The 15,468-nt window shown below is 42.9% G+C and overlaps 1 protein-coding gene across 3 annotated transcripts in view; it reads left to right on the top strand.

Annotated features, from left to right (window-relative positions):
- The window catches only part of TNKS (tankyrase), a 310,108-nt gene that overhangs the window by 282,806 nt on the left and 11,834 nt on the right, over positions 1-15,468 (top strand). For all 3 annotated transcript variants that reach the window (XM_069742119.1, XM_069742100.1, XM_069742109.1), the window contains exons 21-23: positions 1,217-1,337; positions 3,417-3,514; positions 7,517-7,591. In XM_069742119.1, the coding sequence (XP_069598220.1) occupies positions 1,217-1,337; positions 3,417-3,514; positions 7,517-7,591 (294 nt within the window). The remainder of the gene's footprint in view (positions 1-1,216; positions 1,338-3,416; positions 3,515-7,516; positions 7,592-15,468) is intronic.

Genomic DNA, 15,468 nt, shown 5'->3' on the forward strand with positions numbered 1-15,468 from the left:
AAATTGAGGAGTCGGAGGATTGGCTTACCCTCTCCACAGCCCTGGTGACGAGTTATGTCACGTTATCCCTACTAAATAATACTACTTTAGACGAGACTGAAGCCCGCCATACATATTAGATTGTTGTTGGCAGGCACCAATTTCAGGTAGCTCTCCTATACAGTGGAGCACATGTTCAGGTGAGCACTGCTGTGTTCTCTATGAGACAGCTGTTGGCACTTACTTCTGCTGGTGGCTTCTCTCTGGGAAAGCAAATCAAATGGTATTCTGAAATTAAATATGCCAGATTGATATTTCCCATGATCAGTTGTCTATGGGGTCCTCGGTGCTATGTTTCCGACCAACCAGCCCCTAACTTAGTGTAGTACCCTTTTTATTTGACATTTTTCCTGCTTTTCTTACCATGAGATTTTTATTAAGTAATGTTGTGACAACAATAGATGCTTATGTTATTATTCAACATGTTTTGGTAATCTAACATGTAGAGGTTTTTGCTTCGCAGTCTCGAACTGTACCAAATGGCTTTTGCCGTAAAATGGTAACGCTGAGCCTTAAAGGGTTTGTCCAGGCGTAGGCATTTGATGACCTACCAACAGGATAGGTAATAACTGGAAAATCGATGGGGTTCCTACTCCCGGTGCCCCACCTATCAAAATGTTGACATCCGGCTGCCAATGGAGCAAAACTCAGCTGAGCAAAGCTGCTAAGTTCAGCTCCATTCAAAGTGTACCGGCCGCAGCCGCTTACCGCTGTATCGCTTCTGTTCAATAGAATAGGAGCAGTGTTACAATACCAGCAGTGGCTGCTGCATTTTGAATGGAGATGCGCTCAAGTCGTGGTGGGGGCTATGTTTCTGCCCCCTTTCGATCGGCTATTGATGACCTATACTGTAGATAAGTCATTAATTACCTACGACAGGACTATCCCTTTGATAAATTCATTATTTAATGTTAAAATCTCAATGTTAAAATTAACCTACCCTTAAAATTATAGACTGTTCATGTCTTTATCAGTAGGTAAATGTACAAAATCAGCAAGGGATCAAATAATTATTTCCTTCACTGTATTAGCAGTTTCTCATATCTAATGCTATCAAGCAGTCATTCTTCTTCCCTGCTGAAAAATGCAAGTGGCAAAGAATATATTGTGATGAGATAATAAGGATAGTCACCACAGACAGTGACACGTTCTTAATTTTTTATTTTTTTTTTAACAGATTACACTAGATGTGCTGGCAGACATGGGTCATGAAGAACTGAAAGAGATTGGAATTAATGCTTATGGTCATCGTCACAAGTTGATTAAAGGGGTTGAGAGGCTTCTGGGAGGCCAACAAGGTAAACATGGGGAACTGGACATAAATTGTTTCTCTATTCTATATCTTATTTAGCTTGTGTGGTAGGGAGTGTTGGTATTCCTTATGACATATTGGGGAACTTCTATGGGAGATTAAAAATACATTATCTTTAACGTGGTTTAAGTAAAGTACTTATGGCTCCAACTAAACACGAGCAAATCAGGCAAAATTCTAATTCACCTACATTAAATTTTCCTGGGAAATTTGATCCCATAAAAAATATTCTCCTCAAATTTAATTTCCTTTATCATGCTCGAAGATCTATGAAGACCCCTGAGCATAATAAATGGAAGATATAGAAAAATGAGAAAGAAATCCTTGTACTCGCCTCACCTCTTCATCCCCCTCGGCTCCTCACTGAATAGTCTTATCTCCACTATGAATACTGAAATCCTCAGACCTTTTACCCTGATGAGGCACGACTGTGCAAGCATGAAGGGGCATGATGTCACGACATGCAGCGAGACCTTGTGCTTATATGCGCAGCAGCCTCCCAGTAATTTCACCTCTTGCGGCAGCAACCAGAAGATGGGACAAGGACCATATTTGTGGCCTGTAAGGTGAATAGAAGTGTTACTTATTTTTATTTGTTTTATATTCTTTTGAGGACCTTTTGCAGTTCAATTTAATGGCAGTAAGCAGCCACAGTTGTGCTTAATTCGCACGGAAAAAAATTACAGAAAAATCTGCATTTTGGCGAATGCTGATTTTTCTAGAATTCCGTTCCTCTTGAATATGAGCTCATCTGTAGCTCCAAAACATCAATTACACTTGCTGCCTAACACATCCAAATCATGATGTGTCCCATCATCATAAGAAACTTGGTTATTCACTTAACCCCTTTCCCACATGAGACATATCCATACGTCCCTGTGTCCTGGTACTAATTGACCTGGGACGTATGGATATGTTCCAGCAATTTTGCATGCATAGAGAATGTGCACGCGCAATCGCCACCGGGTTGACATGCAAATAGACAAGGTAAAGGGAGATTTCGGAAGCTACTTAACACCTTGACCCCTGATGTTATTATTGCCCCCGATCAGCGACTATCTGCTGAAGACAATACCTAGACGCAAAGGAATAGTCCCTAGGAGACTAATATTGTTCATATGCTACCATATAATTTTGATTCATTGGAGTACGTATATATCAGAAGGCTGCGCTGAAAGATTAAACTCAGCTACTGATATATAAGTGGGCAGTGACCAATGTGTTAAATGTATTTTTTTTTTTTTTTTTTTTTTACAAGGCTAAAGACAAATTCATTAATATAGTGATCTGGAAAGTTTCCATACGAGACAAAAGAATAATAACTGTTCTAATGATTTTGGGGGTCCGATCGCTTGGACTATTGCAATTAGAATGATGCGGTAGTGTGCATGCTTGAGCTCTGCTAGTGTCATTCTCTGTGGTTGTGCATTTGACCTGCCACTCCATTTTATAACCAGTATAAATAAATATTCCCTGTTTGGGCAATTTGCTGAGCGTCCCAGTGGTCGGGCCCTCACCCAATCTCACCAGACCCCTTTAAATCTGTAAATACTGCTATAACTCTTAAATAGTCTGCTAATAAATGTATGAATAGAATAATAGAAAGCCTGGCTTTACAGTGTATTGGCAGAAACCGGAGCCATTTCTAATGTAGAATGATACAAGCGGAATCCGGGACAACTACTTGAGGTTAAAGTGGTAAAAAGGACTTTCCAGCACAGTAAGACGCATCAATAATCTTAAATAAGACTGAACTACTGTTTGGCCTTGCAAGACTCTTTTGCAATGAGACATCTCTGGAGCACCTCTGAGGATTTGATCTTCCATTATTTCGTACCACAGAACACTTTGTGCAATTAATCTTCTAGACTTTTCTTTTCAAGGACTAGGTAGCTTTGAGGCATCCAGGTAAAGTCACAATAATTGCTTGGCTGTGCTTCATGTTCTGCTCTTGGTCTGTGCAGAAATTTCTCATCAATGCTCCTTTTTTTTCTACTCACAACCGCCCAGGGGCCCTTAAATTTCTTTTATGATTTTGTTACCCTTTGATTCTTTTTCATTTTAGGAACCAATCCTTATTTGACTTTTCACTGTGTTAGCCAAGGCACTGTTCTTTTGGACCTCGCTTCAGATGATAAAGAATATCAATCAGTCGAGGAAGAGGTAATTGCTCTTGAACTGAATCTTGCTCCCTATAAATGCACTTATTAAATATTGTTTGCTCTGTAGCAGTACCTTACCCCATATATTTTCCTGATAAGAACCGAACTCTGTTCAAGCATGGTGTAAAAATTGTGGCTGATTTGTAACAACCCTTAAATGGGAATAGCTCACTTTATTTACGAAAGTTGCCCCAATGTCAAAATATCAGCAGTTCCAGCACATTCATGTTTGGCTTTTCTGTTATTTTTTTCATTTAGGAAGGGAAATGTCTTTGAATTCTATTTAATCAAAATACTTTTTTTGTTTTCGTTATACTTTTTTGCCTTCTCTTAAGGGGACTTGAACCTGTGCCTTATGGACCCTATTGGGACTGTCGGTTTACTGTTCTGGTGACCGCCATTTCTGTGCTATATATTGTGCTGTTTATTCTGACAACCTGCAATGGAGACAGATGTGAACAGAACTTAAAGCATCTTGTATTATTAATACAGTTATTTTTAGGAGCTCTTGACACATAAAGGGTTTTGTTTGCTTTTTAGGTTTTTACAGTTCATCATGTAATAACTTACCGTAAACTGAGCAAGACGCGACTGCTGCTGGAACTGGAGTTGTTATTTGTTGCATGCAGTTAGAATTACGATTATCTATTTCCACGGTCAGCTGCGAATGCTGACCAACAAATGTGTCCTCATTTCTCCTGGATCGATAAAGCTGACGTTCTCTAGAATGATCCAAAAATAGAGAAAGCTTCCAAGTTATTCCTAGCTTTACCGTGTAATCTCCTTAGAGGCACCATGTAGTGCGCCAGCATGAATTGTCTCATGATGATAATGAGAATTATAAGTATGGAAGTGCTTGAAATTGATCCCATTTCCATGCATTGCCGTTACTTACCGTATACTGTGAGGAGCATATCTGCATAAAAGACCCTGTTAAGGCTTTTATGTGCTATAAGCCAGCCTTCTAATCATCAGACTAAGTACTAGACATTCCATAGCGCAAAAGTGCATTACTTTAAGGGATATTGCTATCTCCAAGATCCTATCCCAATAGATAGTTGTAATATTAATATTAGCAATTTCCTCCAATGATAAATTTAGTATAGTTGTTCAAATTCGCTATGTCACTTACCCCATGTGCAGGGCATTGCAGTAGCTTGGGTATCAATGGTTATGACTAGTGATGAGCGAATATACTCATTACTCGAGATTTCCCGAGCACGCTTGGGTGTCCTCCCGAGTAGGGTTGAGCGACTTTTACTTTTTTAGGGTCGAGTCGGGTTTCGCAAAACCCGACTATCTCAAAAGTCGAGTCGAGTGAAATCGGCCGATTATGGCGAAAAGTCGGGGATCGACCGAAACACGAAACCCAATGCAAAGTCAATGGGAATTTTTTTTTTTTTTTTCTTTTTCTCTCTCTCTCTCTCTCTTTCTCTTTCTCTTTCTCTCTCTCTCTCTCTCTCTCTCTCTCTCTCTCAGCACACAAGCGACAAGATGGCGATAGGCGTCCACGCCCCTAAGACCTATGTCATCACTCTGCCCACGCTCCTTCATTGGCTGAAAAAATGGTGCCAAATGCGTCATACGAAACGTGACTTTGGCGCGAAAGTCGCGTACCGCATGGTCGACCCCACACAGGGGTCGGGTTTCATGAAACCCGACTTTGCCAAAAGTCAGCGACTTTTGAAAATGAGCGATCCGTTTCGCTCAACCCTACTCCCGAGTATTTATTAGTGCTCGGAGATTTAGTTTTCATCGCCGCAGCTGAATGATTTACATCTGTTAGCCAGCATAAGTACATGTGGGGGTTGCCTGGTTGCTAGGGAATCCCCACTTGTAATCAAGCTGGCTAACAGATGTAAATCGTTCAGCTGCGGTGATAAAAACTAAATCTCCGAGCACTAAAAAATACTCGGAGGACACCTGAGCATGCTCGGGAAATCTCGAGTAACGAGTATATTCGCTCATCACTAGTTATGGCCACACATATAGTAACAGTTGGTTAGACAGCTCTTAGTGGTCATAACCATGGATACCTTATCTACTACAATGCCCTACATGAGGTAAGTGACAAAGTGAATCTGAAGAACTATACTTCTAATTGGAGGGATTTGCTAATATTATTATAGTTACACCTATTAATATTATTATTATTACACATATTGAGAAAGGATCATGGAGACGGGAATATCCCTTTAACATTATAACATTCCATAGAGTGTAATTGGCGACTACTATTTAGCTATCAATGAGGAGCCTGGAAGATACTTTAAAGGGATCTTATGATTTGCGTAACTAGACATTAAAGCAAACCTGTTATCAGGATGATGTACCCCAAACTACAGGCATGCTTGTGAAGGTGCATTAAAAGGAAGGTCAGCAGGTTTTTGCCATGTAATCTGACAGTTGCATGATGTAGGAGCAAAGACCCTGATTCCAGCGATGGGTCACTTAGTTCACGGAGTGCAGCAGTTATGATAGAATGACAGTTTTTGCTGTTGCAGACCTAGCAGACACCAGAAGGTGGAGCTCTTTATAGCCCTGCCCACACCACTGATTAGCAGCGTTCTGTGTACACAGTGCTGGGGGTGTGGTTGGATTATGAGGAACAAGGCACTTAGTTCTGTAGTGATGATTGATTTCCTGCCGCTTAAACCCTGATTTTATTGAAACGTCAAAACACAACCTATTAGGTGGCATATCACTGGAATCAGGATCTCTGCCCCTACATCATGCTGCTCTCAGATGACATAGTCAAAAACCTGCAGACACATTCCCTTTAATGCTGATGAAATCCTTATCTTGTTTGTAATAATCTGTCATTTTAGAGAAATCCCTAGTTGAAATTGTATTTTAATGAGTGGGTGGGCACAGCTCTACGTCTCCCCTCTCACACTACGTACCTCTGTCTGACGGGTCACTCATGTTTGTCTTGTCAGATAGCAGGCAGGGAATAGGGAGAGGGTGCAGATCTGTTAGTGCCGTGCCCGCCCCACTGCACTTGCAACTCCGCATACAAGTTCAACTATGGTTTTCTCTAAAACAGCAAAGTGGATTTCTACTAGAAACATAGGGATTAAATCAACATTAAAGCACCTTTACATGTGTCATTAGTTTGGGGTAAAACATCCAGGTGACAGGTCCTTTTTTACATTGTATAATGAGCTCTTCTTTTAGTTTTTAATGTTTTTTTGTTGTTTATTTCTAAGACTTGGGAAGTTCTTTGCATACTGTGATTGAATGGGAACCTTCATTGCCCTGATTTCTTTAGAGCTGCAGGTCTCATTGCAAGTTGCAGATAATTGTGGAGCAGCAAGATTCCTTAGGAAGGTTAATTAACTGCAACGAGAGATTTTGTAAGCCACAAATGAGTGATCTGAAAAGATTAGGAAATTGTCAAGCTTTTAAGAATACAACCCAAGTTTTGGGCATATCAGCCCGCATCCCCCTCTTAATGAGAAACCCCGTCTACGCTCCTTTTCAAATGTTGTTTGTCACTTGTTGGTGCAGGTCCTATTATCCTGATAATGAACTTTCTAACTTTGTAAGAAGGTACCTACCGATATAAACTTTCAGGGTATGTTCACACAAGCTATATTGCACTAATTTATATGGCTGATTTTTTTCAAATGTGAATGAGGTTCTTTCTGCAGCACATAATAATCTTTAATAATAATAATCTTTATTGTTATATAGCGCTAACATATTCCGCAGCGCTTTACACACATCATCATCGCTGTCCCCAATCACAATCTAAATTCCCTATCAGTATGTCTTTGGAATGTGGGAGGAAACTGGAGAACCCGTAGGGAACCCACGCAAACACAAGGATAACATACAAACTCCTTGCAGATGTTGTCCTTGGTGGGGTTTGAACCCATGGATTTCTACAAGACCAATTCAGATGAGCAGCAAATCTGCGGTGTGAATATCCCTAATGAGCTTATGTCGTTGGCTTCCTGATGTCATTGTATGGCACTGAATTCATTTTCTTCTTTCACAGATGCAAAACTCTATCCGTGAGCACAGAGATGGGGGCAATGCTGGTGGGGTTTTCAACCGATACAATGTCATCAGGGTATGTTATCCTATGTCTATCCTTTTTTTTCTTTTTTTTTTTTTTTTTAAAGACTATAAGGCACATTTTTTATCAAGAAAACTTAACTTAAACTCAGGAAAACGTTACCTACGATCGCGAACAACACTGACTGTCGTTCCCAATAACTTAAAAGAACAGCTCTTTCCTCTGGCCTGACACTGTTCTCGCTGATCAGTGCAGGGCAGGAGTGAAAGCTACCAGGACCTGCACAACAATGCAGTTGCACACACGCTACAGGTCCTCAATAGCTTTAAAGGGGTGTCGTCAAGTCTAAAAGCTAACCCTATACATGGACATAACTTTTAGGCCGGCGTCACACACAGCGTATGAAAATACGGTCCGTATATTACGGCCGTAATACGCTGAAAAGTCCCGAAAATAGTGGTCCGTAGCTCCTCCTCCTTCATTTGCGGTGAGGCGCCCTCTGCTGGTTGTTCCTAGATCGTGGGAACTTTCCTAGAAAGCTCCCTGGCTCGAGATCATAAGAGGCGCCCTCTGCTGGTTGTCCTCATATGATCTCGAGCAAAGGAGCTTTCTAGGTAAGTTCCCACGATCTAGGAACAACCAGCAGAGGGCGCCTCACCGCAAATGAAGCTAAATATAGGTCATTGACCTATATTTAGCTTCATTCGCTGGGGTATTGCAGACATGAGCAGCCTGCATTAGCGGAGCTCGTGTCTGCAAAATATTTTAACCCCTTCGGATGGATCTACATCGTTGGACCTTACAGATCCTCGGAAGGTATGTATATTGTTGGTTTATTATTATTTTTTTTAATTTACAGATCGAGGGTCTTCAGTGAGTGGATTGAGAGTAGAATAAATTAATACAACAGCCTTTGTGATTTTTTTCAATAAATTATTTTTTAATAATGTGTGTGTTGTTTTTTTTAACCCTTTACTACTATTGGATTAATAATGGATAGGTGTCATAATTGACGCCTCTCCATTATTAATTAGTCTTAATGTCGCCTTACAATAGCAAGGTGGCATTAACCCTTCATTACCCCATATCCCACCGCTACACGGGAATGGGAAGAGAGTGGCCAAGTGCCAGATGTGCCTTTTCTGGGGTGGCTGGGGGCAGGTGTTTTTAGCCAGGGGGGGTCAATAACCATGGACCCTCTCCAGGCTATTAATACCTGCCCTCAGTCACTGGCTTTACTACTCTGGCGGAGAAAATTGTGCGGGAGCCACGCCAATTTTTTCCGCCATTTAACCCCTTATTTTACTAGCTAGAACGGCCAAATTTTGCATATACACACTACTAACATTAGTAGTGTGGAATATGCAAAAAAAAATGGTATGAGATGGTTTACTGTATGTAAACCATGTCTCATATCATGTCGGGTTTAGGAAGGAGAAAGCAAAAGCCGGTAATTGAATTGCCGGCTTTTCTCGCTAACACCGCTGCGTATTTCTCGCAAGTCACACTGCTGGTCCGTGTGTAATCCGTAATTTTGGGGCTTCCATTGACTTTCATTGACGTTTTATTTGCGCAATACGGTGACAAACGCAGCATGCTGCGATTTTCTACGGCCGTAGAAAGCCGTATAATACGGATCAGTTTAATACGGCAGATAGGAGCAGGGGCATAGAGAATAATTGTGCCGTATTTTTTGAGAGTTTTACGGACGTAGTTTCTGTGCTCTTATGTCCGTAAAACTCGCAAGTGTGACGCCGGCCTTAATCTTAAGAACACACCTTTAAGGACCTTTCACCTGACTAGCTGACAGACCTTTTAGGTCATGTTGATCATTCATATGTCTGGAAAAACCTTCAAATTGCAATGTGCTTCTCTGTAGCTGAGCTGTATGTGTTGTAGATGTGCGATGTCTGTAGATCTGTACATAAGGTGCAGGATATAAAGCTTTGTGTTTTTAATACACATGCTGCAGAGAAACGGTAGCAATAAATTTATTGCATTCATATTCTACCCTTAAAGCATTAATATTTCCAGTATTGCCCCTGACATTTCTTTGCACCAGTTTTCTGCTGTCAGACACTGGGTTACCTCTTATAAAAATGTGGGTCCTACAGTCCATAAAATATAGTTTTTCTTTTTTGCCTATAAATAACAATACAAATTATTAGGAAAATTGGATTATATTGAATACATGCAAAATGCTAATAACTATGAGTATTCCCTGTTGTCAAAAATGTTTAAAGGGAACCTGTTGGTTTATTTATTCTGCCCAAATCAGCAGCAGAATGAAACAGAGCCTGGCTGCACAATTGTAGCCAGGTATACTTTTCTCTAAACTTCTCTGGCATTTCAGAGAAAGGATCATTTACAGATCCAGCCAGGATCATATCTGGAGATGAGACTCTATAGGTTAATAGTGATCTGAACCTACCCAGTGCCCACATTTAGATCTCCACTGTCTGGAGGAAAGTAACTTTATTCCTTCTGGCGGCATTCAGCGTTCGGTCACAGGCGTGTGCCGGCACAGGTTGTCACCGCTCTGTGTATATAGAGCTGCAGCTATAACTGTGCCCCCAGTACTGACTGACAGCAGGCCCTACTGATGAGCTGCTGTCAGTCAGTGCTGTAGGTGCGCTTACAGGCGCCGCTGTCTACACATGGAGCGGTGACTGAAACAGTGGTGGCGCAGCCCCCGTAAATGAACACCGAATGTTGCCAGGAGACATAAAGTTCCTTTCCTCCTGGCAGCGGGGCTCTTAAGTGCAGACACCGCGCAGGTTCAGATCACTATTACACTGCAGATTATCCCCATATCTGACAGTTAATCACAATTTTTCACGTGACAGGTTGCCTTTACATTTTAAGGATTTTTTTTACCATACATTTTTTTTTTATTTAATGTCTATAGGGAACCTAAATCTGTGATCAATTGGTTTCCAGTGCAATACACTGCAATACAACAGTATATTGTCTTTTTTATCCATCTCCTATTAATAGAAGTACAAAGATGGCAGACCAAGGGCAACTTTTTATCCATGCTGACAAAATGTCATGTGACAGCCAACTATTGGCTCCTATTGGTACTTACCGTACAGACCAAAGGTTTGGACACACCTTCTCTTTTAAAGATTTTTCTGTATTTTCATGACTATGAAAATTGTACATTCACACTGAAGGCATCAAAACTATGAATTAACACATGTGGAATTATATACTTAACAAAAAAGTGTGAAACAACTGAAAATGTCTTATATTCTAGGTTCTTCAAAGTAGCCACCTTTTGCTTTGATTACTGCTTTGCACACTCTTGGCATTCTCTTGATGACCTTCAAGAGGTAGTCACCGGGAATGGTTTTCACTTCACAGGTGTGCCCTGTCAGGTTTAGTAAGTGTGATTTTTTTTTTTGCCTTATAAATGGGGTTGGGACCATCAGTTGTGTTAAGCAGAAGTCTGGTGGATACACAGCTGATAGTCCTACTGAATAGACTTAGAATTTGTATTATGGCAAGAAAAAAGCAGCTAAGTAAAGAAAAACGAGTGGCCATCATTACTTTAAAAAATGAAGGTCAGTCAGTCCGAAAAATTGGGAAAACTTTGAAAGTTTCCCCAAGTGCAGTTGCAAAAGCCAGCAAGCGCTACAAAGAAACTGGCTCACATGAGGACCATCCCAGGAAAGGAAGACCAAGAGTCACCTCTGCTTCTGAGGATAAGTTTATCCGAGTCACCAGCCTCAGAATTCGCAGGTTAACAGCAGGTCAGATTAGAGACCAGGTCAATGCCACACAGAGTTCTAGCAGCAGACACATCTCAACAACAACTGTTAAGAGGAGACTTTGTGCAGCAGGCCTTCATGGTAAAATAGCTGCTAGAAAGCCACTGCTAAGGACAGGCAACAAGCAGAAGAGACTTGTTTGGGCTAAAGAACACAAGGAATGGACATTAGACCAGTGGAAATCTGTGCTGTGGTCTGATGAGTCCAAATTTGAGATCTTTGGTTCCAACCACCATGTCTTTGTGCGACGAAGAAAAGGTGAACGGATGGACGCTACATGCCTGGTTCCCACCGTGAAGCATGGAGGAGGAGGTGTGATGGTGTGGGGGTGCTTTGTTGGTGACACTGTTGGGGATTTATTTAAAATTGAAGGCATACTTAACCAGCATGGCTACCACAGTATATTGCAGCAGCATGCTATTCCATCCGGTTTGCGTTTAGTTGGACCATCATTTATTTTTCAACAGGACAATGACCCCAAACACATCTCCAGGCTATGTAAGGGCTATTTGACCAAGAAGGAGAATGATGGGGTGCTACGCCACATGACGTGGCCTCCACATTCACCAGACCTGAACCCAATCGAGAAGGTTTGGGGTGAGCTGGACCGCAGAGTGAAGGCAAAAGGGCCAAGAAGTGCTAAGCCTCTCTGGGAACTCTTTCAAGCTTGTTGGAAGACCATTCCCGGTGACTACCTCTTGAAGCTCATCAAGAGAATGCCAAGAGTGTGCAAAGCAGTAATCAAAGCAAAAGGTGGCTACTTTGGAAAAACCTAGAATATAAGACATATTTTCAGTTGTTTCACACTTTTTTGTTAAATATATAATTCCACATGTGTTAATTCATAGTTTTGATGCCATCAGTGTGAATGTACAATTTTAATAGTCATGAAAATACAGAAAAATCTTTGAATGAGAAGGTGTGTCCAAACTTTTGATCTGTACTGTATGCCCCGATTGATAGAATGGCACTGTGGCCTAGCACTAATCGGGAACTAAAAGATACTATTGGTAGGGCAAAGAGAAGGAATTCTAAAGAATTTGTACGTGGAAATGGTAAAAAAAAATATTTCATATCGTATGCACTGAAGCTGGTTTTAGCTCTGTTTCACTGACTGTGTGAATAAATGCGCCAGAGCCGCTGAGCATCAGTTTACCAGTGTCTGAGGAGTGCAGTGGCTTTGGCGCAGGCACACAGTCAGTGAAGCTGGGAACGAAAACCAGCTTCTGTGCGCACGCACGAGTATCTTCTCGTCATGGCACATGCATGGATCGCCAATGGACAATGCGCAAGTGCGGGTCAGCCACTGCATAGTGCTCAAGCACGGCTCCCCCTAAACACAGTGCACAATCGCGGCATATATAGGGACATCGGCGCAACACCAGGAACAATTCAAATTGCGGAGACAATCCTGAATGCAATGAAGCACACGCCTCCGAGTAAACGAGCAAGTAAGATATAACTATATAGTGTTTTTTTTTAATTAGGATTACAGCACCGATTTTAACCCCTTAGCGACCGCCGATACGCCTTTTAACGGCGGCCGCTAAGGGTACTTAAACCACAGCGCCGTTAATTAACGGCGCTGTGGAAAAAGTCCATAGCGCCCCCCAGAGGCCGATTTTCTCCGGGGTCTCGGCTGCCGAGGGTAGCCGAGACCCCAGAGAACATGATTCGGGGGGTTTTTAACCCACCCCGCATTTGCGATCGCCGGTAATTAACCGTTTACCGGCGATCGCAAAAAAAAAAAAAAGCGATCTCTTTTTAATTTCTCTGTCCTCCGATGTGATCGCACATCGGAGGACAGAGAAAAGGGGTCCCAGGTGGCCCCCCAATACTCACCTAGCTCCCCCGATGCTCCTCGTGTCTCCCGGTGGGCGCCGCCATCTTCAAAATGGCGGGCGCAGTGCGCCCGCCGGCCGGCACCGGGAGAATCTTTGGGGTCTCGGCTGCCGGGGGTAGCACGATCGGGGTCGGTATTACCGACCCCTGTTTTGCGATCGCCGGTAATTAATTAATTAACTGTTTACCGGCGACCGCAAAAAAAAAAAAAGTAAAGTGTAATTCTCTGTCCTCTGATGTGATCGCACATCAGAGGACAGCGAAATAGGGGGATTCGGGGACCCTACAATACTCACCTAGGTCCCTGGATCCTCTTGCTGCTCCTCCTGGCCGCCGGCAGCAGAACATGGCGGACGCATGCCCAGTGCGCCCGCCATCTGTCTCCATCTGCCGGCCGGCAGGAGAACAGCAGTTGGGGCTAAAATTACGGTTAGGGGTAGGGTTAGGTTAGGGGTAGGGTTAGGTTAGGGGTAGGGGTAGGGTTAGGTTAGGGGTAGGGTTAGGTTAGGGGTAGGGTTAGGTTAGGGGTAGGGTTAGGTTAGGGGTAGGGTTAGGTTAGGGGTAGGGTTAGGGGTAGGGTTAGGTTAGGGGTAGGGTTAGGGGTAGGGTTAGGTAAGGGGTAGGGCTAGGGTTGGGGCTAAATTTAGGGTTAGGGTTGGGGCTAAATTTAGGGTTAGGGTTGGGGCTAAACTTAGGGTTAGGCTTCTTTCACACTTACGTCGGTACGGGGCCGTCGCAATGCGTCGGTCCGACATACCGACGCACGTTGTGAAAATTGTGCACAACGTGGGCAGCAGCTGTAGTTTTTCAACACATCCGCTGCCCAATCTATGTCCTGGGGAGGAGGGGGCGGAGTTACGGCCACGCATGCGCGGTCAGAAATGGCGGATGCGACGTACTAAAAAAGTTTCATTGAACGTTTTTTTGTGCCGACGCTCCGCCAAAACACAACTGATCCAGTGCACGACGGACGCGACGTGTGGCCATCCGTCACGATCCGTCGGCAATACAAGTCTATGGGCAAAAAACGCATCCTGCGGGCACATTTGCAGGATCCGTTTCTTGTCCAAAACGACGGATTGCGACGGAATGCCAAACGACGCAAGTGTGAAAGTAGCCCTAGGGTTAGGGTTGGGGCTAAAGTTAGGGCTAGGGTTGGGGCTAAAGTTAGGGTTAGAGCTGGGATTAGGGTTAGGGTTTGGATTAGGGTTCGTATTAGGGTTAGGGTTGGCATTAGGATTACGCTTGGGATTAGGGTTAGGTTTGGGATTAGGGTTAAGGTTAGGGTTGTGATTAGGGGTGTATTGGGATTAGGGTTAGGTTTGAGGTTAGGGTTGAGATTAGGATTAGGGGTGTGTTGGATTTAGGGTTTTGATTAGGGTTATGGTTAGGGTTGACTTGGGGTAAGGGTTGTGATTATGGTTAGGGTTAGTGATTAGGATTATGGATGAGGTTGGGATTAGGGTTAGGGGTGTGTTGGGGTTAGGGTTGGAGCTAGAATTGGGGGGTTTCCACTGTTTAGGTACATCAGGGGGTCTCCAAACACGACAGCCAATTTTGCGCTCAAAAAGTCAAATGGTGCTCCCTCCCTTCTGAGCTCTGCCGTGCGCCCAAACAGTGGGTTACCCCCACATATGGGGCATCAGCGTACTCGGGATAAATTGGACAACAACTTCTGGGGTCCAATTTCTCTTGTTACCCTTGTGAAAATAAAAACTTGGGGGCTACAAAATCTTTTTTGTGGAAAAAAAAATATTTTTTATTTTCACGACTCTGCATTCTAAACTTCTGTGAAGCACTTGGGCATTCAAAGTTCTCACCACACATCTAGATAAGTTCCTTGGGGGGTCTAGTTTCCAAAATGGGGTCACTTGTGGGGGGTTACTACAGTTTAGGTACATCAGGGGCTCTGCAATCGCAACATAATGCCCACAGACCATTCTATCAAAGTCTGCATTCCAAAAAGGCGCTCCTTCCCTTCCGAGCTCTGCCGTGCGCCCAAACAGTGGTTTACCGCCACATATGGCGCATCAGCGTACTCGGGATAAATTGGACAACAACTATTGCAGTCCAATTTCTCCTGTTACCCTTGTGAAAATAAAAACTTGGGGGCTACAATATCTTTTTTGTGGAAAAAAAAATATTTTTTATTTTCACGACTCTGCATTCTAAACTTCTGTGAAGCACTTGGGCATTCAAAGTTCTCACCACACATCTAGATAAGTTCCTTGGGGGGTCTAGTTTCCAAAATGGGGTCACTTGTGGAGGGTTTCTACTGGTTAGGTACATCAGGGGCTCTGCAAACGCAACATAATA

The sequence above is a fragment of the Ranitomeya imitator genome, chromosome 1 (genome assembly GCF_032444005.1).
Source record: "Ranitomeya imitator isolate aRanImi1 chromosome 1, aRanImi1.pri, whole genome shotgun sequence".
NCBI classification, from domain to species: domain Eukaryota; kingdom Metazoa; phylum Chordata; class Amphibia; order Anura; family Dendrobatidae; genus Ranitomeya; species Ranitomeya imitator.